General features: G+C 40.5%; 2 protein-coding genes across 2 annotated transcripts in view; one reads left to right on the top strand and one right to left on the bottom strand.

Moving 5' to 3' along the window:
- Positions 1–2,994: 2,994 nt before the first annotated feature.
- LOC127644753 (ubiquitin-60S ribosomal protein L40) lies at positions 2,995–5,599 on the top strand. Its single transcript, XM_052128111.1, has 5 exons — positions 2,995–3,037; positions 3,683–3,792; positions 4,607–4,693; positions 4,979–5,081; positions 5,163–5,599. The coding sequence occupies exons 2-5, from the start codon at positions 3,690–3,692 to the stop codon at positions 5,254–5,256; spliced, it is 387 nt and encodes a 128-aa protein (XP_051984071.1). The 5' UTR covers positions 2,995–3,037; positions 3,683–3,689; the 3' UTR covers positions 5,257–5,599.
- A 5,768-nt stretch (positions 5,600–11,367) lies between these two features.
- Positions 11,368–24,533, bottom strand: part of LOC127644751 (homer protein homolog 3-like) — a 40,797-nt gene continuing 27,631 nt past the window's right edge. Inside the window, exons 8-10 of the mRNA XM_052128108.1 lie at positions 17,565–17,672; positions 17,270–17,350; positions 11,368–16,504 (exon numbers count right to left, since the gene is read on the bottom strand). Of these exons, the coding sequence (XP_051984068.1) occupies positions 16,319–16,504; positions 17,270–17,350; positions 17,565–17,672 (375 nt within the window). The 3' untranslated portion in view covers positions 11,368–16,318. The remainder of the gene's footprint in view (positions 16,505–17,269; positions 17,351–17,564; positions 17,673–24,533) is intronic.

Genomic DNA, 24,533 nt, shown 5'->3' with positions numbered 1-24,533 from the left:
GTAGCCTCTTTTTCCTATTTGTAGTGGAGATGAGTGGTACCGGTGGGGTCTTCTGCTGTTGTAGCCCATCCGCCTCAAGGTTGTGCGTGTTGTGGCTTCACAAATGCTTTGCTGCATACCTCGGTTGTAACGAGTGGTTATTTCAGGCAAAGTTGCTCTTCTATCAGCTTGAATCAGTCGGCCCATTCTCCTCTGACCTCTAGCATCAACAAGGCATTTTCAGCCCACAGGACTGCCGCATACTGGATGTTTTTCCTTTTCACACCATTCTTTGTAAACCCTAGAAATGGTTGTGCGTGAAAATCCCAGTAACTGAGCAGATTGTGAAATACTCAGACCGGCCCGTCTGGCACCTACAACCATGCCACGCTCAAAATTGCTTAAATCACCTTTCTTTCCCATTCTGACATTCAGTTTGGAGTTCAGGAGATTGTCTTGACCAGGACCACACCCCTAAATGCATTGAAGCAACTGCCATGTGATTGGTTGATTAGATAATTGCATTAATGAGAAATTGAACAGGTGTTCCTAATAATCCTTTAGGTGAGTGTATATTGCTTCATTATAAGAGCATAATTGAATGAGAATACTAATTGCTGATATGCATTTAACTCATATACGGAAACAGATCTGCATTGTAAATCTACACTCAAAAAAATGACACTTTTCGTGTGTAAACTTGATTACATTTTACACTTTAAGTGCAATTGTCACAACAGTTTTATGGGACATCAAGACTCTATTGCATGTCTGCAAAATGTAGTACCTCACCCAAAATGTTTAATTCATGCTTCAAAACCTAGTTATTGTGTCAGTAATTTGGCCTGTGCCACCAAAATGAAAATAAAATAAATTATGTCATCGTGTGAGCCGTGGCGTACAGGTCAAAATGTCTATATGTTTTTTTCACCACGTCAACACTGAAAATATTTGTTATATATGAATTTCATTTTTTTCAATTTTTTTGTTGACTGACTGCTTACTGTACTATACAAGCATGTTAGTTTTGTCTATCTGAATGCTATTGTGTATCACACTGAGCTATTTAGAGAAAAGTTTACTGGGAAAAGTCAATAACGTACAATACTGTAGTACACAGAAAAAGGAAATACACATTTCTATGTATACAGTAAATGTATTTTTGTAGCAGTGTCTTACATGTAAACATAAAATTCACATTTGTATGTCCATTTTTACAAATTTCTTACATGTAAATTCATATATAGTGAACAGAAAATTGCCACAAAATGACATCCATGCAAAAATAATTAAAAACAATGAAAACAATTCTTCTTGGTGGACATCCTGTCACTCTTGTTGGTCTGGCCAGAGATTTAGCAGACATCACAAGCGTTATAGTCAAGTAATTTTTGTTTGTATTGCACTTTTTACAGCACACATCGTTTCAATGCAGCTATGCTTTAACAGAAAATGAAATTGTAATATCTATAAAGTCTTAGAGTCATCATTGTGTAGTTTGATTAATAACCCCTGTGAGTCAGCCGAAGGCAACTGAAGGAACACAAAACTCCATCGGATGTTGATTAATGGAGAAAAATATCCTTGGGAGAAACCAGACTCACTGTGGGGGCCAGTTCCCCTCTGACTAACATCATGAATATAATGTAAATATTACTTATATATAGTTAAAGTCATGGTTTAAATGATTAAATTAAGTAAACGTTAAGGTCCACTTTAAGATTAATGACTAATGTCTTTGAAGTCCATCCTGGATTAACTGCAGAAGTTCACATAGATGCAATTGTCCTTGTTAATTGTCTGATGAAGGCTTTTGTTGGCAATTAAATTATCCATTTCAAGAGGGTAGTCCATCATTAGACCGAGGTGATGCAGGCAGAGATCAGTGAGGTGCATTGCAGTTCAACCAGCAGGTAATTTCTGGCCATCTAATCTTTGATTTCATTGATACACTGCTAATTTGTGCATTTTTGTTGGGTTTAGAGGAAAGATAAAGTTGGGTACTCATCAACATAAGAGTGGAAACTTATTCCATGATTCCTGATAATATCTCCCAGGGGAAGCAAATACAAGGAGAAAAGCAGAGGCCCTAAAACTGATCCCTGTGGCACTCCACACTTAAGTTTTGTTTGATTTGACAATTCCCCATTTACACAAAGTGGCAGTGGTCTGATAAATAGGACATAAACTATGCTAATGCAAGTCCACTAATGCCAACGTAATTCTCCAGCCTATTCAAGAGAATGTCGTGATCTATCGTGTCGAATGCAGCACTGAGATCTAAAAGCACTAGAAGAGTAATTGTATTTGTAGTTTGCTACTAACCCCCACCCCCTGTTTTAGAAGTGAAGTAAGGAACTTTAATATCATCTAAAATATTCCCCAGTGTTTATGGAAAATCAGATAATCTGAAAATTGTCTGGAAAAGACTCCAGACTGTTGCAGGCCGTATCTACCAATTCAATGTGTTGACGTACGGATGCCGATCGCGGCCTGCTAATTAGGTATCTACGTTTATATTTCTATGCTTAGAGCTCCTTGGTTGAGATTTCCAATTTCTCTTAATAGAAGTGGCCCGTCTCTGCTAAATAGTCTCGTTTTAATGTGAGACATCGTCAGTCAACTCAAGATCGTACATGCGCATTATCTGAACCAGCCTGAATAAAATATTTTGTTGTTGCTGTTGTTTTAGAACCATTTGAGCTAAAGAAGCACAATTTATAATATAATTGTTGTCAGATTTACTACTGATTTTAAATATGTTCTTTGACCATATTCTTGACAAATGTTTTGGAGATTTGGATCACCATTTCACCATTCAAGCTGTACTTTTATGCCGCTTGTTTACATTGAAAATAGCTGCCCGGGAGCCTTCCAAAGATGGCCGCCGAGTGGACAGACTTGCCTTGAATGCGACTTTGATCATTTTCCATGCGTCAGCGGTGTGCTGCTGTTCTCCGCCCGGCCTGCAGGCGGCAGTAAAGTGGCTCCGATGCTCAAATAAACACACGGAACTGGCGTCGGTCTTTTTCCGCCCAGATCAGCAGCGATTGCGAGGGTGAGAATTATTGTCCGATATAAAATGCTTAATTCACTGATCTTTCCGATCTTAATTTAACCACATTTGTTAATGTATGTCAACATTAGATGCTTATGTTCCTAAACGTCCTAAATGAAGATTTTTACATTGTAGATTTGGACGCTTTTTATCGCGATTGAAGTTAAATGTGGCGAACTGCCATGGTCACCGTTACCACGTGTGTGTGTGTGATAAAAACACACTTTATTTGCATTAAACGTGTAACATATGTTCTGAAAATGAAATGTAATACATTAGAACGTCTCTGTTCTGAGACTAGATACTATTGAGCATTAAAAGTGGATGTTGATAGATGTAGGCCTCCTGTTACTTACATTATAGTACTACGATTGGCATTGTATTTATGGTAATCGAGTGCTATTGTATTATATATTATATTCAGCATAAGTGTTATTGTGCATAGTGGAAGTAGTTTTCTAAGGGCATTACAGTTAGCATCTAACCTGAAGAGTAGAGACTAATATTGCATTTGAATTAAAATGTTGAAAGTTCTCATTCAATTATTTCCATGTAGCACTTTAGTTACTTCAGACATCCCATTGGTGATGTACAGTAATGTAAGAGACTGTCAATGATGTGAATGTCTTTCTTTCTATGTGATAGTGGCAAAATGCAGATCTTTGTGAAAACTTTGACCGGTAAGACCATCACCCTTGAGGTCGAGCCCAGCGACACCATCGAGAATGTGAAGGCCAAGATTCAGGACAAAGAGGGTGTGTATGAACTTAACCTTTATGTGACTTTTGGGACATTTTTGTCTTTTTCATTTTTGCTGTTTTGATCATTTTGACTGCTAATGCGAACAGCATATATTTTTACAAAGGTATGTATTTTTGGGGGGACTTTTGATATTTCAACCTTAGTTCCTATAATAATACATATAATATCTATAATGTACGGTGTACACAAACTAGTTACTGTCCTTCAGGACAAAAATGTCCCCATTAAAATGGCAATATTTGGTCCCAGTGCCATTAAAGCATAAAATCATGAATTCTATGATATTATGCTTTCATTGCGGCGCCGTCTTCAAAATGTACAATTGTAATGTTTTCCACCAGATGGCGCCATTTTTCTCATGTTTAGCCTATGGAGCAAAAACATGCTTTTTTCCTATTTTCTGTTTGCTGTATTATAGAGCACTGCAGGACAACTGAATAAATGATGCAGCTAAAATTGTGTTTGTGTATGTTGTATGGATGTCAGTGTGTTTTGTATGTGTGTATTGAGAAGTTTGTGTGTGTAAAAAAAAAAAAAGTGGCATTATGTAAACAAACTGGCATTTAAAGGGTTATAATCCTGAATGATCAGAACTTGTGTTGGTTAAAATATCCAAGTCATTGAAAGTGGAAAATAATATTAATATAATATTTTTATGGCAGTTTTTTGACGTGGACATTTTTGTCCTCTAGAGGACCTCTGAGTAACATTTGTATTGACGTACAAGAGTTGAGGGTGCACTGATGTCAGTATGTGTGTGTGTGTCAGCACTGTTGTGAGATCACTAATGTCTTGATTTTTCTTCAGGCATCCCACCTGACCAACAGCGTCTGATTTTCGCTGGCAAACAGCTGGAAGATGGTCGCACACTTTCAGACTACAACATTCAGAAAGGTGTGTAACCTCTAGTATCACATTAACCCTTAAATGTGTGGATTTGACCCTGCACATATATCTAATGAATCTATAAATTATATTTTATATATAACATGTCTAACAGCATTTCTTGTGTCATTCTGAATCTGAGACATCTTACAGTTACCCATCATGCACATTATACTCCCTACATGCAATTAAACGTCTTCTGTCAGTTCGTGTGCATTAGTGCTTCAGTGATTGGTCAAGACGTGCTGATGTCACAGCTGCACTGAAACTGAATGTTTGTCATCCATCTTTCAGAGTCCACTCTTCACCTGGTGCTGCGTCTCAGAGGCGGCATCATTGAGCCGTCCCTCAGACAGCTGGCCCAGAAATACAACTGCGAGAAGATGATCTGCCGCAAGTAAGATGCCTTTTATGTCAGTATTTATTTCCCAGTGTTCTGTTGAAAATCTGGTGACTAAACGGTGTTCTTGTGTCGCAGGTGTTACGCCCGTCTGCACCCGCGTGCCGTCAACTGCCGCAAGAAGAAGTGCGGTCACACCAACAACCTGCGCCCCAAGAAGAAGCTGAAGTAGACCGGAGCACTGCTGTGTGTCAGGAACAGCTTTTCCTTTGTTAAAATAAAATGTGGATGAAATCAGTTTTGCCTCGAGTTAGTTTTCGTTTCATTAGGCCAACTAATGCATGATAGTTATTAAGGATAAGAAGTTCACTTTATTGCAACGTCTGTCACCTAGAGATTGTTTTCAGGGGTCTTCTCTAAAACAGTGCAAGTCTAAATATTTATGTATTTTAACCCTAAAAATGGCAACAATATTAGGGCACGCACAATGCATTGCCCTTTTTATGCCCCCATAATTTGTAACATCTAATATATTTCTTTGTATTGAAATGATTGCATAAACAAGATTATTCAGATTGGGAATTTGTTGTTTGTTTTTTAATAGCAAAGTGAATTTCTGCCTCTGAAGCCGTATTTTACAGGTCTATAATATAATGCCTTAAAATTAAGGCATTTTTTTCACCTTTCTGATACAATGCACAATATAAGAGTCTTAAAGGGACAGTTCACCCCAAAATAAAAATATCATTATTTACTCACCCTCATGTTGCTCCAGACTTGCATGGAATTCTTCGGTGGTACACAAAAGGTCATTTGAAAAAGGCACTGTGAAGTATAGAAATTAAATGTTTTGCCATAATATTACCTTTATTGCTGGAATATTTGCAGTGTTTAAAGCAGGGGTGCCCAATACGTCGATCGACGGTAGATCGCACAAAATTTAAATGTACTTTCATTACATATTTATAAAAATAAATATAGGGCCTATATCTTTCCTCCTTTTAGTTTCTGTCTGACTTGCACTTGACGAGTAAATATTGACCAGGCGAGGTTTTGTTTATTCAGTTGCCATGACAACTAGGTTTGCGCATGCGTCTTTCAAGGACTTCTGAGAACAGAGCGGAAATTGCGATGCTACTGCGCGGATTAGGCAAAACTGTCTGATTCCTTCCAGTGCAAGTCATCAGAATAAGGTAAATGCCCCGGCTATTGTGCTGTAGGTGTTTTGGGTTTAGTTTTAAAACTGAATGATATCAACATTGAACATTATTATATATTTTTTATTAATTAGAAGATGAATTCCATGTAGGGATACATGCAGTAGTCCCAACAAGCATTTTCTTATTTTAAATGAAACTGTGTTTTTTTTAATTGGTAGATCTTATTGAGTTGGTCATTTAAAAGTAGATCATCACACAAAAAAATGTGGGCACCTCTGGTTTAAAGAAAAGAACATCTCAATTGCATGCCTTCAAAAAAAAAAAGCAAAATATCCGTTAACTTATATTCAAACCGTCTTTGAAAATGCTATTTTAAAATCAGTAATTACATTAGCACTATAGTCAAATCAATTATTGGATTAAAAAAAATAAGTAATTAGAGTCATTTCTCACTAGTGACACCAAAAAAGGATGTTTTCAAAACACGCCCCCTGTCGGCGGTTGGTCAAACAAAGCTATAGCCCCGCCCCCGACTCACGCCATTGGTTGAGTAACATTGTTGGGGCGGGTCGAGAATATTAATCTATGAATGGTTTAGTAGTCTCTATATATTAAGCGGGGATAGAAGAAGGTAATTTAACACCAGAAAAAAGTGACGTACTTCAGCTTTAAGGAAATGCCCATTCTTGAAATTAAAATCGAAAGTTAACTAGCTTCAATTTCACAATAGTCTCATTCACTTCTGTATATACAGTGAGGAAAATAAGTATTTGAACACCCTGCTATTTTGCAAGTTCTCCCACTTGGAAATCATGGAGGGGTCTGAAATTGTCATCGTAGGTTCATGTCCACTGTGAGAGACATAATCTAAAAAAAAAAATCCAGAAATCACAATGTATGATTTTTTAACTATTTATTTGTATGATACAGCTGCAAATAAGTATTTGAACACCTGTCTATCAGCTAGAATTCTGACCCTCAAAGACCTGTTAGTCTGCCTTTAAAATGTCCACCTCCACTCCATTTATTATCCTAAATTAGATGCACCTGTTTGAGGTCGTTAGCTGCATAAAGACACCTGTCCACCCCATACAATCAGTAAGAATCCAACTACTAACATGGCCAAGACCAAAGAGCTGTCCAAAGACACTAGAGACAAAATTGTACACCTCCACAAGGCTGGAAAGGGCTACGGGAAATTGCCAAGCAGCTTGGTGAAAAAAGGTCCACTGTTGGAGCAATCATTAGAAAATGGAAGAAGCTAAACATGACTGTCAATCTCCCTCGGACTGGGGCTCCATGCAAGATCTCACCTCGTGGGGTCTCAATGATCCTAAGAAAGGTGAGAAATCAGCCCAGAACTACACGGGAGGAGCTGGTCAATGACCTGAAAAGAGCTGGGACCACCGCTTCCAAGGTTACTGTTGGTAATACACTAAGACGCCATGGTTTGAAATCATGCATGGCACGGAAGGTTCCCCTGCTTAAACCAGCACATGTCAAGGCCCGCTCTTAAGTTTGCCAATGACCATTTGGATGATCCAGAGGAGTCATGGGAGAAAGTCATGTGAGTCAGATGAGACCAAAATAGAACTTTTTGGTCATAATTCCACTAACCGTGTTTGGAGGAAGAAGAATGATGAGTACCATCCCAAGAACACCATCCCTACTGTGAAGCATGGGGGTGGTAGCATCATGCTTTGGGGGTGTTTTTCTGCACATGGGACAGGGCTGACTGCACTGTATTAAGGAGAGGATGACCGGGGCCATGTATTGCGAGATTTTGGGGAACAACCTCCTTCACTCAGTTAGAGCATTGAAGATGGGTCGAGGCTGGGTCTTCCAACATGACAATGACCCAAGCACACAGCCAGGATAACCAAGGAGTGGCTCTGTAAGAAGCATATCAAGGTTCTGGCGTGGCCTAGCCAGTCTCCAGACCTAAACCCAATAGAGAATCTTTGGAGGGAGCTCAAACTCCGTGTTTGTCAGCTGACAGCCCAGAAACCTGACTGATCTAGAGAAGATCTGTGTGGAGGAGTGGGCCAAAATCCCTCCTGCAGTGTGTGCAAACCTGGTGAAAAACTACAGGAAACGCTTGACCTCTGTAATTGCAAACAAAGGCTACTGTACCAAATATTAACATTGATTTTCTCAGGTGTTCAAATACTTATTTGCAGCTGTATCATACAAATAAATAGTTAAAAAATCATACGTTGTGATTTCTGGATTTTTTTTTAGATTATGTCTCTCACAGTGGACATGCACCTACGATGACAATTTCAGACCCCTCCATGATTTCTAAGTGGGAGAACTTGCAAAATAGCAGGGTGTTCAAATACTTATTTTCCTCACTGTATATATATATATATATATATATATATATTTAAGCAATATCGCAAGAGTGAGATATGGCCCTATATCAGCACTGCTGTGATTCGGCCGCAGGTTGAGTGTCTTAGGTAATCACAGCAGTGCTGATTTAGGGCCATATAGCATGATTGAGAGTGTGATATTGCTTAAATACAACAGTTCAATGAACAAGTACATTTTTAAAAAAATGAGGAAAAACAGTACGGTCATAAAAACACATTTGTGCATGGAACAACTTTATTACGCGACCGATCAGAATCTGCCTTTGCTGGTTCAAACCAAATGATGCGTCCAAACCTCCATTAGTAATTAAAAAATGTCACTTCAGAAATAAAATCATGGCTTGTGCTGTTTCTAACAAGTTATTGGATAAACAAGGATAGACGGCTGGATGTGTGTGTGTGTGTGTGTGTGTGTGTGTGTGTGTGTGTGTGTGTGTGTGTGTGAGAGAGAGAGGAGTGTGTGCGATCACCTGTTGCCACACCCAATCAGAGATGCTGTCAGCTTTCTGAAGGTCAGCTTTCTCAGTGGAATTTAGACGTCCAAGTGGGGGTATTCGTCTCTATTTCGGGGTAGCCGGTGCGCAAGAGTAATTCACTATAGAAACAGCGATGTCCTCCACCATTTTAAACAGTATGTATCCAATGTGGAAACTCACAGAGCGCTGTTCTATGTAAACAATGACTAACGGATTCACTTTACGTCACCAACTGGCTCATATTACACACAAAAATTATCTTTTGCCACCACCTGCTGCTAACATATGTCATTTCAAAAATAAAGCCAGTAACTCCTAACACATATGCACTACACTTACACTTTAGTTTAGAACAGCACGAACACAAGCGGAGTGATACACACACAGTGAAGCGTCCGAGTGATGATGTCACACCATCAGTGCTCATGGAATGTCTCTCGTCCAATCAGATTCGAGGACCGGGACTAACTGTTTATATATATATATATATAGATAGATAGATAACAAAAATGATTTGGACTAGTAATAAGTACACATGTATCTTCATAATTTAAATTAGTACAATTATCTGTAATTTTGTTTTGAACAGTGAACGACAAATCTATACGAAATTCTACTAGTGAAAATGTATTTTCAGAGATCAGTAACATTTTTCATTTCTGAAAATAATGAATAGTATTGAGTATGGAAAACTTAAATAAAAATGAGTTCAAATAAAATAACCTTGAAGAGTATTTACACCTTTTTTAAGTCAATAAAAACGTTAAAAAGGACATTTTGAAGTAACCTGAATTGTTTTGTTTTGAATGAGAGTCTCCTTTAAATTTACAGTTACTTAAATTGTCCAAATGAACTTAAAGATGTCCGATAATCTATCTTTCAATCTACACTGCCAATGTTGCAATAGGAGCATAGACGCAGATATTATTGGCCATTTCTGTTATTAAACAGAGTTGGCGAAACTATGAAATTCTCCAAATTGAAAATGATTCATTGTTCCGACACAAATAGATCAAGTAAAGCTTGAATAAAATAAATAAATAAAAACAAGGAATGCTTTTTGGTTAAACTAGGCATGGGATTTTAACTTCCCAGCATGCTTTGCATGGCACGCGACCATAGACTGTAAAAAAATATGGACGACGCCCCTTCGCTCTTTTCCATTGGTGAGAACTGAAGCCGCCAGTGTCCCGATATGGCGCTGACATCTTGGGACTTGAGTCTGCGCAGTTGCGATTTCGGGACCAGACCTGCGCAGTAGTGAGCAGGAAGTATAGCCGCGAAATCAAGGCCCCGCCCTCACTCTGCTGAATCAATCGCAAGGACACGCCCCTGCACTTTTGACTTATGATGGTGTGAAATAATTAATTATAGAAATTTAGATATTAAATTTAAAGCTCCAATCTCCTCAGTCCTCCGAAGATCCCGAAAAAAAGGTGCTTCAGTGACTACTTCACTCAGAGAACCTGTCAATCACAGCTGTCAGTCATGATGTCACAGCAGCGTTTTTATAGCATCAAATAACTAAAAACAAACTTATTTTGAAAACAAACACTTGAAATGACATCAACGTGATAGAAACGACAGTAAATGACAGAAACTATCTTTGGAAAAAAGATATGTGAAGTGTAATTTAATTGTTTAGTTGGTCTCACGTCCCGTTGAATAACATGGGGAGGCGGGGTTTATGACCTATACTAGGACCAGTCACCGGGGGGCGATCGAGACGTTTTGGCTTCACTTTTGAGGGCTTGTGCGGCACACTTGCACGCGACAGGCAGAGCAAATGTTCAAATGAAGTGTTGTTTGTGTGCAAGAGAAGTGTAAATGGGGGTAGACGTGTTATTATGGTGAGTGGTGCTTGAGTTTAGGACAGGTACAAGTGAAGGTTATCCTATGTTGGCTTTACTAATCAAAGCAAACGCTGCGTCTGAATATCCAAATGTCCTACTATATAATGTGACAAAAACAGCATGCCAATAGAGGAATACGTCCGAATCCTCAGTATACATAAGAGTAAGCCAGAAGTACCTGGATGACCTGCTATTTCCGGCCAAGTGCGGATGGACTGGACACTTTAGTTTCCCCCTTGGGAACTGAGGTTACGTCACGTGCAAAATGCTGGATTTAAAAGAACGAAGAGCAATCTGAAGAATTAGCATTTTAGCATTTTAACTACAGAAAAATTAATTATAGACATAATTCATAACCTATGCATGATTACATTTCAAAAGGGCTTGTGATACATCAGCGGCTTTCATGTGCTACCATAAATATACTGTATAATGCAACATCAACATCCAATCCACAACTGCACAAACCATTACAGCCTATATTTTATTCAGATTAACAATGAGCACGTTTACAAGCACGATTTTACATAGATTATTCATGTAAACACCTTAAATGGCATTCCTTTAACAGGGCAAGGTCATAAACGTGATTGACACATGTAGATTTACGCCCGGTTTTGCATGGCATGAAAAACCAACATGATCACACAGGAAGTCGGCATGTTGTTCTGGTGTAGGGGTGAATTTTGAGTCGCTAGTTTGGATCCTGCATTGAAATGCATTCGTATAATCAGTGATGAGAGCGATACTGAGGTGGCATTTTCCCCTTCTAACAATACATTTGACCCCACTGGTGGTTAGGTTTGTTGTTGTTTGGTTTGGGGGGTACAACTAATAAAATATGCATTCCTCTTCACTGTATTACATCCTGTACAGCTGAAAACAACTCTTCACAACTCGCTTTTGGCGCCCCTCTGTGGACATTTCACATGCAAAATGGAGCACAACAACACTTACCACTTTGGCCACTGGGGGCAGTGTTGCACACTTTGGTAAGTTTTCATTTTGGCTTCAAACACATAGAATAATCAGATGATTTCAAGTCTCATGTAAACGCAGTTTTCTTGCTTTGTCAGATTTGTTTTAATGAGCTGACTTTAGTATGTAAATGTGCTTATGTTAGAAGCCTTACACAAAAGCAGCAGCATTACAAATGCAACAGACTAGCGTCTATTCCTCAATGGAGAACTACAGCTATTCTTATCAAGTATAAATTCCCTGTGAACTCAAGGAGTATCTTAACATACTATAACCACACAACAATTGTTTATTTCTACCTACTTGTATATTTCATCCAATGCAACTACTATTTAATGCTTTATAGGAATGCTGTCTTCTATCCTAAGCATTCCACAGTATAAACATATAGAGGCGTTTGGCCACCACATTCAAGCTGGTCTTTGGTATACACACACCCAGCTGTGATACTGTTGTACTGCACAGCACATCCACTTCATATAACAGAATAATTAACAAACAGAGTACATACTGAAAAAAACTAAAAATCTAAAATAATGGCACAAGCTCATTGGCGACTCTTTCCAATCCGGGATAGTTTTGGGTGAACTATTACTTTAAGGCCACATCCACACTAGCCATTTCAGTTTCCTATTGTCATTGTTTTGCGTCCAAAGTATGCGGCAATAGAGATGCGTTTTTGATTCGCTCTTGTAGTGTGGATGAGAGGTGTAAATGTAGCGAGATGTGCGTTTTTAAATAAATACAAAAAACGAGTTGAATTTACTTAAAAAGTATGATGCAAAAAATGCTACATATACAAACCTTTATTGCATACACACAAATGTATCAGTTCATTTTATTTGCTTAAAAAGGTGTCACACAAAACTAATAGTAAGTAGTTTCAAATGAACATTTATTTTATTGTTTTACTTGGAAATTTTGGTTTTATTGGCTCAAAAGAAAATAATGACTGAGATCAGTCATTAAACCTGATTCCCCAAAGAGGTGCAGATAAAGCTGCACTTCAGGTACGCACATTCACATGCACATGAAAAAATTTACTTTAGCAACGGGAACAATCATCACTCTAATGGTGACGCAATTACAGTAAAACAGCATAATACTGAAAAGAGCTCAAATCAACTAATTAAATTCCCAGATAAGTTCCTTCCATCCATCCATCTTCAACCGCTTATCCGAAGTCGGGTCGCGGGGGCAGCTGCTCCAGCAGGGGGCCCCAAACTTCCCTATCCCGAGCCACATTAACCAGCTCTGACTGGGGGACCCTGAGGCGTTCCCAGGCCAGTGTGGAGATGTAATCTCTCCACCTAATCCTGGGTCTTCCCCAAGGCCTCCTCCCAGCTGGACGTGCCTGAAACACCTCCCTAGGGAGGCACCCAGGGGGCATCCTTACCAGATGCCCAAACCACCTCAACTGACTCCTTTCGACGCAAAGGAGCAGCGGCTCTACTCCGAGCTCCTCACGGATGACTGAGCTCCTCACCCTATCTCTAAGGGAGAAGCCCGCCACCCTTCTGAGGAAGCCCATTTCGGCCGCTTGTACTCGTGACCTAGTTCTTTCGGTCATGACCCAGCCTTCATGACCATAGGTGAGGGTAGGAACAAAAATTGACCGGTAGATCGAGAGCTTTGCCTTTCGGCTCAGCTCTCTTTTCGTGACAATGGTGCGATAGAGCGAGTGCAATACCGCCCCCGCTGCCCCGATTCTCCGGCCAACCTCCCGCTCCATTGTCCCCTCACTCGTGAACAAGACCCCGAGGTACTTGAACTCCTTCACTTGGGGCAATACCTCCTTCCCTACCTGGAGTACGCACTCCATCGGTTTCCTTTTGACCAAACAAAAATACTTTGGTATGGTGACCGATCATGCTATAATCCATCACGTTCACTACGATCGTAATATTCCGGCCTATTGATATTACCTAGAATTTCAAAACCCACAAAAGTAGGTAGATCGTTTTCCTATTTTGCTCCTGAAGTATGGAATAGCCTTCCTAGCCTTGCTCGGGCCTCAGACACACTCTCTTGATTTATGTCCATAGCCTAAAGACTCCTCTCTTCAGCCAGGCATACACCTAATCTATCCCTCAACTCATAGTTATGCTGCATTAGTCAGATCTGCCGGAACCAGAAACACTTCTCATATTCTATAAATCTACTTTATGTTGAATGGCATCTATGATAGTATTATTCTCTCTGTTTATTCTCTTAGGTGTACATATCCTGAGGTTTCCAAAGTCTACCAGATCCAGCTTCGATCAAGCCCGATGTCCCACTTCCACTGCTCTGTGTGTAGTTGAGAGAGGACTACTTGCTGTATCCTGTGCCAACCAGACAGCAAGGGGCGCTAAGATAATCAATGACTGTATTTCAGTGTTCTACGAAGGACTTCACAGAGGATAGACTGAGGCAGGGCTGGATTGGTAATCTGGCATACCGGTCATTTTCCCGTTGGGTCTGGCCATCAGGAGAACTGGCGTTATGCAGAACGGGCCCCAAAACGGTGCCACAATAGGCCAAAGGGGGCAGATATTTGCAGAAAATGACAGCAACTAGGGCCAGTTTCTATGTAAAATCCCGGGCCGATTTCTCTTCCCAATCCACCCCTGGATTGGAGGTCTCTAAACGCAAGATCTGGGGCACTTCACTGTCCACTGCTTGCACCATGGGCTTAGAACGGACTCCACCGAAAAGAACCGCCAAGCTTCCAATCCGATTACAGGGCACACCTCGCTGACCTCCCCCAGCATCATCTTGGTCATAGACTACAGTCTCTTCTTATAGAATACACTGACAATAAATCAATACCAACTAAAGCCTTCATCAGCCAAATAAATGGACATTGCATTTACATGCACTTCTGCAAATAATTTGGGATGGAATTAATAGACACTTAATCATTAATCTTATAGTTCATACAAAATCATTTGGCTACCCAACATCCAGGGATGGATTACCAACAGGGCCAATGGGGGCAGTGCCCAGGGGCCCTTGACTGCCCGGGGTGGGGGGGACCCTGGGCTTAAAGGTTGAGCGATCCAGTTTGGTGACCCCCCGCACGAAAACCCATACACAATCAAAACTAGGGGCCCTTGGAGATAATTAGCCCCGGGGCCTTTGTAAGTCATTATCCGTCCCTGCCATCATCTACTCAGTTTACTTAAAACAAGACTTGTGCTACACATAGATAACACATTTTTGCATTTCATTTGAGCTGTTTAGCCAGAGGGGAACTGGCCCCCAACAGTGAGCCTGATTTCTCCCAAGGTAATGTTTTTCCATTAACTACTATCATTTGGGGAGTTTTGTGTTCCTACCCACAGCCGCCTTGGGCTTGCTCAATGGGGGCCATTTTTAAAGCATGAATATTAATCTCGTTATTCATTATAAACGCACAATGAGGACTTCAATAGCATAATATTCTGTAACGCTGCTTTGAAAGGGTGTGTGTTGTGACAAGCGCTATATAAATAAATATGACTTGACTTTTGGGTATTCCCCACAACCTCATTTCTGTACTCGATTGTTTGAGTTAGTATAACTTAAAATCTTAATTTTATGAATTTTTATGCAAAATAAAAGAACTCAAAATTAACATTTACTTAATGCGTCTCTCTAAGTGGCCTAAATGTATCCTTTGTGTTGTACACGTTCATGCAAATTAAGTAAAGCTAAAAATGTTGTAAATATGTTTCTGAGTAGAAGCGATTTCTTTCATATGTTATGGTTGAATCAACAAATCTTTCATGTTTTAGTTTGGAAACGCTACGTTTACGCATCTCATCCTCACTAGATACAACGTTTTCCTCCATAAATTGCCACATGCATTGAAAATCAATAACGTTAGACAGCGATAAACCAGCCAAAAACGTATTAGTGTGGATGTATTCATAAGATAAGTCACAAAGACCTTTGCTAGTTACTGTGGCTATACCAAAACAGAAATGTTAGTAATGTTAGCATAATACGAAGTTCAATACTGAATGAAATTGTATTATATTGTCCAATTGTGGAATACTGTACAGTTACACTCCATAACTTCTAATACAGTAATTGAAATAAGATTTATTATGCATGTGCTACTGTAAAGTGGCCTTTTTTACTTTATTAGTGTATCAAAAATAAAGCTTCTCGTGAGATAAATCGTGAGAATGTACCATTACGTCAAACATCCACATTGTACCAACATGGAAATGCCATGGAAATGTATAGCTAAGCTTTCAACGAAATCTGTCCTTCAGTGCAATTTTGAAACAAAACTATAGAAAACAAGACTAGGAACATTTTACAACACCGGTTGTGACTAAACTTGCACATCAAACCCGTCACATACAGACACTATTTGAAAAGCTGAACTACGCCCTCTAGTGGATAGGGTGCCTCCTGCGGCGGCCGTCGAGATGAGCATTCACAGTCTCGCGTCTCCAGGACTGATCTGCGCCAATCAGATTATTTACTGATTAGTTTGACCAGACTCTGTCGGAGGTCGTTGAGGTCAAAGATCTTGACATCGAGAATCTGAATGACCCGTTGCACCTCGTTCTCAGCACGATCACGGTCTTCCAGCACGGAGGCGAGGTTTTGCTCGCCGTTCTGCACTCGCCGCTCCAGTTCAATGTTATGCATTTCTAACTCCTGAAAAAACAAAGATTTCAAATTCATTGAGAACATGATCCATGATCATTTAAATAAGCCAAATGTTTTATATGTTGAAGGAATGTTCAAAGTACCAACTTAAGCTCTATTAGTCTATTACCGATTAACGCAGACAATCATTTTGACGCATCCCTTAAAAACAAACATGCATGCATGCAAAGTGATGCACTTGCTATGAAACATAGACTATTATACCAATTTTAATTTTGGGCACCATTCGGAGTAAATTCTAGAGACTGTTGTGTGTGAAAATCCCAGAAATACTCAAACCAGCCCGTCTGGCACCAACAATCATGCCACAGTCCAGATCACTGAGATCGCATTTATCCCCATTCTGATTGTTGATGTGAACATTAACTGAAGCTCCTGACCTCTGAAATTGAATAATTAATGCGCTTCATTAAAAACACTGTACCAGCTCCACATTTAGGCTTTTTAAACCTACAGGTACACACACTTTCAATGTAAGTGCACTACTGTTCTCCAATTATTGAAGTTGGTTTTGTGGTAATTGAAAGCATGTCACAGATTTGATCAGATATTCACAATATTTAATACCCTGAAATTTTCCTTTAAACTAGAATTGCTGAGTTTAAATTTTAAATGGTAATGAAAACAACTGTATATCAGTAAATTGGAGGAATGCAGAATAGAAGCATTTGTCACGAGGACTTTATTTAGCCATGATTTAAACATGTGATAATGTTTATTAACAACATGAAGTACTAAGATGTTTTGAAGCACCTGTAGTCTGTGTATAGCCTCTTCTCTCTCCTGTTCCAACTCATGGAAGTCTGATTTCTTATTCTGAAGAATATGGATTTCCTGAAACATGTACAAAGCACAATCCTTTATAGAAACACGGCAGCGGCGCGCCAAGATTTAGACTAGTTGAAAAAGGTAAATCCTTTCAGTGTCCTGAAAGCTCTGGAGACACAATGATTACAGTAACTCAACAAGCAACTTTCTGAAAAGTGAATTTGTAGGTCGCCGGACACTCCTTTCCATCACACAGACATTTGTGAACACTTGCTCTCACCTCATCCTTTGCCTTTAGTAAGTTCTCCAGTTCCTCCAGGGATTGAGTGAGTTCATCTTTCAGCAGGTCACTGGGCCCCGGGCCCCCGTGAGCCTCCAGTTCTGCCACCTATAGACCACAGAGCAATCGTGCATCAGGACTGCTGAATAGGTTTTGAGTAACTAGGTAAAGTATTGGTTGTAACAACGTGCCATGGTGATTAATGTTTCAATAAATGATGTCTAAACAATGCTTATAACAACGCAGGTATATTTGTCTTTGCTAACAGAAAAGATACAGAAAGATTGCTCCGCAGATGGCTGCTTCGGTGTGGAGCTCTCTAAAATTTTTGTTACTTTAGTTTATTTGTCATATTTTTTGTCACTCTTTCCCCAATCAGTTTCACCAGGGATGAACTGCTGAATAATTGGCAGCGCATACCCGATTATTATTTTGGCGGTGGTTTGATTGTTTGGATGTTTTGTCCTCACAGTTGGAGGCGCAGTGGTGCTCTACAAGCGATCTAAGAGATGCAAGCAAGGGAAGTGCGCAGACACATTTGTAAAGCTCCTTCAACGCGGCTTTAGGACTCTGCTGCAGAGTATTCACCTGGCGAATGTCCGCTCCCTCGCCAACAAAGCGGACAAACTGCTTCTGCTCACTCAAATAAATAAGGACTGAATGAAGCCATCCCGGACAGCACGTTACATCTGCCGAGCTTCCAGCTGTTCAGAACGGATCGCTTTGCGGAATCATCCGGGAAAGCAAGAGGCTGTGGGACCTGCGTTTTCATCAATAAAAGATGGTGTACAGATGTACAGATCTTGAAGAAGATATGCTGTCCTAATTTAAAAACAGTCTTCATCAACTGGGAGCCTTTCTACTTCCTGCAGTATGTTTCCTCGTTCATTCTGGTGAATGTTTACCTCCTGCCACAAGCATGCGTGAACGCAGAGCTGCAACAGCTGGGTGATCACATCACAGACACGAAGCAACAACACTCAGATTCTCTTATAATTATTCTGGGAGATTTTAATGAAGCTAACCTCACCAGTGAACTGTCAAAATACAAACAACACATCACATGCCCCACCAGAGACAGAAATACACTGGACCACTGCTACACCACTGTAAAGGATGCATATTGTTCCATCCCATGTGCAGTTTTAGGACTCTCTGATCACTGTCTGGTTCATATTCTCCTGACCTACAAACAGAAACTAAAATCAGCTAAGCCTGTAGTAAGGACTCTAAAGAGAAAGACCAATGAAGCAGAACTGGAACTACAAGCCTGCTTCGAATGCACTGATTGGAGTGATTTTTAAGCTGCAGCCACAGATCTGGACGAGCTCACAGATACTGTGACATCATATATCCGTTTCTGTGAGGATAAGTGCATCTTGTACAACAAGGCCAGAAATACACTGACAAAGGAGATCAGAGTGGCAAAAAGAAGCTACTCTGAAATGCTAAAAAAACTGTTTTCAGCCAACGATCCTGCATCTGTGTGGGAGGCCTGAAGGACATAAAGTACAAGACACCACCCCCTCACTCAGTAGTGAATCAACAACAACATGAATGTGTTTTGCACATTTCGGCAGGTTTGAAAAGCCCAGTCTCACAACCCTCCCCTGCTTTGATCTTAAATTCACACACCTACTTACACCTCCTGCAACCCTCTTCCTTCCCCCTCCTGCTACTCAACCTGCTCTTATGGTCTGTGAGGAGGATGTGTGCCAGGTATTCAAGAAACAGAAGACTAGGAAAGCGTCAGGCCCAGACGGTGTGTCACCTGCCTGTCTGAAAGTCTGCGCTGACCAGCTGGCCCCCATCTTCTCGCAGATCTTAAATAGATCACTGGAGCAGCGTGAAGTTCCCTGCTGCTTCAAATGCTCCACCATCCTTACATTCCCCAAAAAACCCAAAATCACAGGACTTAATGACTACAGACATGTTGCTCTCACATCTGTGGTCATGATGTCATTTGAAAGACATCACTGGATCCCTGCTAGACCCCCTTCAATTTGCTTATCGAGCAAACAGGTCTGTGGATGATGCAGTCAATATGGGACTGCATTAAATCCTGCAACATCTCAACAGACCTGAGACATATGCAGGGATCCTATTTGTGGACTTCAGTTCAGACTTCAATGGTATCATGCCTGATCTGTTCTCAGCCAAACTGACCCAGCTCTCCATGCCCACCCCAATCTGTCGGTGGATCATCAGTTTTCAGACAGATAGGCAACAGCTAGTGAGACTGGGGAAACTCACATCCGGGACCCTCACTATTAGCACTGGTGCTTCTCAGGGATGCTCTCTCTCCACTGCTCTTCTCCCTGTGCATGAATGACTGCACTGCAGATGGCCCCTCTGTCAAGCTCCTTACAAGCTCCTGAAGATAACATCATAGTCACATAGACTCCATTGTGAAGAAGGCTCAGCAGAGTTTGTACTTCTCCAACTGAGGAAGATCAACCTGCCACAGGAGCAACTGACACAGTTCTACTTGTCCTGTGTTCATCTATAACTGTCAGTAGGAACTGACAGAATAAAACTACAATGGACCATTAGGAATGATGAGAGGATTATTGGTGTCCCTGCCCACCCTCCAAGACCTGTAATGGGTTTTCTCCACAGCACGGTACAACTCGACTCAACTCTGTTCACTTTTTTGGGGTTTTCCACTGTGGATAGTACCTGGTACCTGATACTTTTTTAGTACCACCTCGGTTGAGGTTCCAAGCGAGCTGAGCCGATACTACGTCAAAATCCTGCAGATCAATGATTGGTCAGGGAGAATCGTCACTACCAGCGTCACTGGATTTCCGACACGTGACATCAAACCGCTAGTTTTAAAGTTTTAGTAACAGCGATAGCAGTATCATTTGTTCAAGTGACTTTCGAATTCTGTAAAAAGAAATGGCTGTGCGCAAAACCACGCCATCGTCAATAAACGAGGTGCAGACGTTCCTCTCGTTAGCGATAAGCGAAACGATAAAGTCTTTCAGGAAGTGTCTCAGCTTTTGAGCTCCGGCTACCATCGGACCTACCAACAGTGTAGGGAAAAGTTAAAAATCTTAAAAGTGACTACAGAACCATCAAGGTAAAGTGGAAGTGGTTCGACCAAATGGACGCTATCTAGACTGGCGAGCAATGGGAGGGAGAGTGCCCTGGACTGCTGGCGTTGATCCACGATGGAGGATGGTAGGTTTTGTTATGTTACTCTGCTTGAAAGCTTCTCTTTATTTAGTTGACCAGCTACTGGAAGCTTCTAAAACAACCAGGCCAATTGAACTGTTACACTTGTGTAAAACCACCATGCAACAACTGCTTTATGCAACACAATGAGCTAGTAGCTAACAGCTAGCGGTCGTGTTATTGTTTTGGTCAGTTAGTGTCATGTTTAAGATGCTGTCACGGCAGTAGAGGTGGTGCAACTATGACGATCAGCCTATAATCCCACCTACGTTGAGGCGGCACTAAACAGCAGTGGAAATGCAAGCTCAGAAAAGTAAAGCGAGTAAAGTTTAGGCGAGTCGAACTGTAACGTGCAGTGGAAAAGTGCCATAATTCTCCAGAGTGAAGAAACATGTTGGTAGAATCAATCTGGACCCCACACACCTTGCCCACTCCCTCTTTGAACTGTTACCCTCTGGCCAGTGCTACAGAGCACTCAGCACCAGGACATCCACAGACAAGAACAGTTTTTACCCTCAGGCTATTTTCCACATGAACAATTAAACTGCCTTCAGGACTCCCATAGTGCTATAATGTAAATAAATATCTCATGTACATACATACGTACATTTGGGATGTTCGGTTATTGGAGTAGAAAAGATGCATTTATGTGAATGTGAGCAAGCGATCGAGAGGAAAACCTTCTCATGATTTTGATGTAGATTCTTCTCAAAATGTATCATAAAATACATAAAAATAACAGGTGGGGTAACAGGTGCAGAATAGTATAAATCTTGGCGCCATGCATCTTTGCCATTGATGTAGAACGTAAACATTACACATAATCAACTTTGTACAGTATATAACATTTCAATCATCATCAAGTGTTTACAAAAGTTAGTTTTACTGAACTCATGTGGATCTTATTCATAAAATGAGGTAGAAATAATGTTCTTTTTCTCAACTCCCCAACTGTCACCATGACCAAATCATTGCAAGGAAATCAACCTTTAAATAATTTGTTTTATTTATAATGATTGTAAAAAGTGGTGCAAAATGGGGAATCACACCCAGGTTGTCTGTATAAAATAAAAGCATGTCCACACCATTGTTACACACCACTGTAGCTGCACTCGGGGGCGCCGTTTTTCTTCAATCTCTGAGTGCAAATAGCCGCGCTGTGTGTCAGGTGCTATTTACATTTAAGTGCAATGTAAAGTGCATTTAAATATACAAAAGACTGCATGAAAATTATTGACAAACCATATATTGCCGTAATCATTTATTTATTTACTACATGTTCCATCAATCAATCTCATGCATCTAAGGGGCGGCTGTGGCTCCCAATGGCAGGCAAGCGCCTTTGATGGCAGCTCTGCCGCCATTGGTGTGTGAATGTGTGTGTGTGAATGGGTGAATGAGATGCAGTATAAAGCGCTTTGGTAACCTCTAAGGTTAAAAGAGGCGTTATATAAGTGCAGACCATTCCATGCTTTAAACAGAAATAACAAGGATAATATGGCATGGTGTCCAGAAGTCCCTGTAATTGTAACATCTACTGGAGTGGACCTTTCTAATGATGTACTGTATAGGATGGCAATAACATGCATTAAATGAAAAAAAATACAGATCGTGAAGCTGCCAGCAATCTTTGGGTGATTTTCTTGATTGCTTGATTTTGCATGTGATCCCAAGCTCCCAAACAAAGAATGTTTGACCACGCCACCCCCCCTTGAAATAGTTTTTTTTTTTTTTTACAAGTCGACAACTTTTTTGTAACTTCCCATATTAGTGAACACAGTTCAATCATGCCAGTATTTTCAGTAAGTAAATATTTCTGTATTTGTTTTGGGGGGTAGTCTTCATAATACATCAATCAGTGGAGTCAATGGAGTTAGTTAAAGGCCCTATGCTTGATTCCGAGCCAAGTAGGAAGATCGATCATGTGCCAGTTGGATAAGTTGGGCCAAGGTCTTCTCCATTGTTGTCTTGATAGTGTCGAGCCATCGGGTTTGCTGGTCTTCCTCTTCTTCTTGTTGTTTCTTCGATGCGTCCCATCATAACGTCCTTCTCAAGTGAGTGATCTGTTCGTACGATGTGTCCAAAGTAGGCAAGTCATAGTTTGGTGATCCTTGCTTCGAGAGACATGTCCGGTTTGATTTGCTCCAATATAGATTTGTTTGTCCGTCTCGCGGTCCATGGTATCGACAGGATTCGTCTCCAGCGCCACATTTCGAAGGTGTCGATTCTTTTCTGTTCTTGTTTCTTGACTGTCCGGCTCTCGCTGCCATATGTTACAATGGGGAAGATGAGACTGTGAACGAGTCGTGTCTTTGTGGGCAAAGAAATGTCCTTCGATTTGAAAATTCTGTCCAATGATTTCATCGTTGATTTTCCCATGGCTATTCTTCGTTTCACTTCTTCCAGAGTCGTTGCCTTCGTGTTGATCATTGATCCAAGTAGGCTGAAGTTGTTGATAACCTCAATTTCGTCTCCATCCAGGTCAAGGGTTCGTCGATCGTAATTTTCATTGGTCATCACCTTGGTCTTCTTGAAGTTCAGCAACAGTCCCATTTCCTGGCTCTCTCTTTTAACTGTCCGCAGTAGGTTCTTCATTCCTTCTTCAGTGCCCGCTATCAAGGTAGTGTCGTCCGCATACTGTAAATTGTTCACGTTTCACCCTCCGATTTTGATCCCTTCTTTGACCTTCTCCAGTCCGGCTTTTCTGAAGATTGTTTCAGCGTACAAGTTGAACAAGAATGGTGACAGGACGCCTCGTTCCACTCTGAACCATTCAGTGTTTAGATGTGCCGTTCGGACGGTTGCTTCTTGTTGACCATATAGATTTCTGATGAGGCTAGTCAGATGGTCTGGTACGCACATGTTCTTGAGTGTTTTCCATAGATTCTCATGAACGATGCAGTCAAACGCCTTGTTGTAGTCAATAAAACACATGTACATACTCTTCTGGTATTCTTTGGCCTTTTCCATCATCCATCGAACGTTATGCAATGATTGAGTGGTGGTGGTGTAGTGGTCTGAGCACATATCTGGTAATCAGAAGGATGCTGGTTCGAGCCCCACAGCCACCACCATTGTGTCCTTGAGCAAGGCACTTAACTCTCCGCTCCGGGGGGATTGTCCCTGTAATAAGGGCTCTGTAAGTCACTTTGGATAAAAGCGTCTGCCAAATGCATAAATGTAAATGTAAAATATAAAGAATTTACCCAAATACATTTTCATAATTTTTTTCATGTTTCATAATCTTATCAAACGAATAAGTATTTTAACATGAAAAAACTCTCTCAAAAATCTGTTTAATATGCAATGGAGTGTCTGCAATGAAAAAGTCATTATTTTTGACCCCTTTGGCACCATTACTGGTGCATAAATCACACACTACAGCTTGAATTCACAGAACCTCCAAGAATCTTTAAAAAGCGGGTCCGGGTCCACCTTAGCAACAGGCTTTCTTGTTGATATTACAGTTATTGTAGAACATGTGTGATCTTTTGAAGGCTCAGATAAAAGCAGGAAATTAATGACTCATACCTGTTTTTCTCCAGCTTGTCCATATCTTAACAAACAAACTGTCTGCTCTGGGTTACATCTGATCCATAAAGTCATTAAAACTAGACACCCTGCAGAATATCTAGCAGAATGGCCATCATCAAAGCCAGTCTGCAGTCCTACATACATATTATGCATATCATTATTTAAACATTATATTTGAATAATGTTTTATCAAATGACATTAGATGGAAAATGAGGGTAAATGTTTTACACTGTGTCATATTCGGATGCAATGTG

The sequence above is a fragment of the Xyrauchen texanus genome, chromosome 6 (assembly GCF_025860055.1).
Source record: "Xyrauchen texanus isolate HMW12.3.18 chromosome 6, RBS_HiC_50CHRs, whole genome shotgun sequence".
NCBI lineage: Eukaryota > Metazoa > Chordata > Actinopteri > Cypriniformes > Catostomidae > Xyrauchen > Xyrauchen texanus.
Note: the sequence above shows the minus strand (reverse complement) of the source record. Positions and strands in the feature narration are given on the sequence as shown.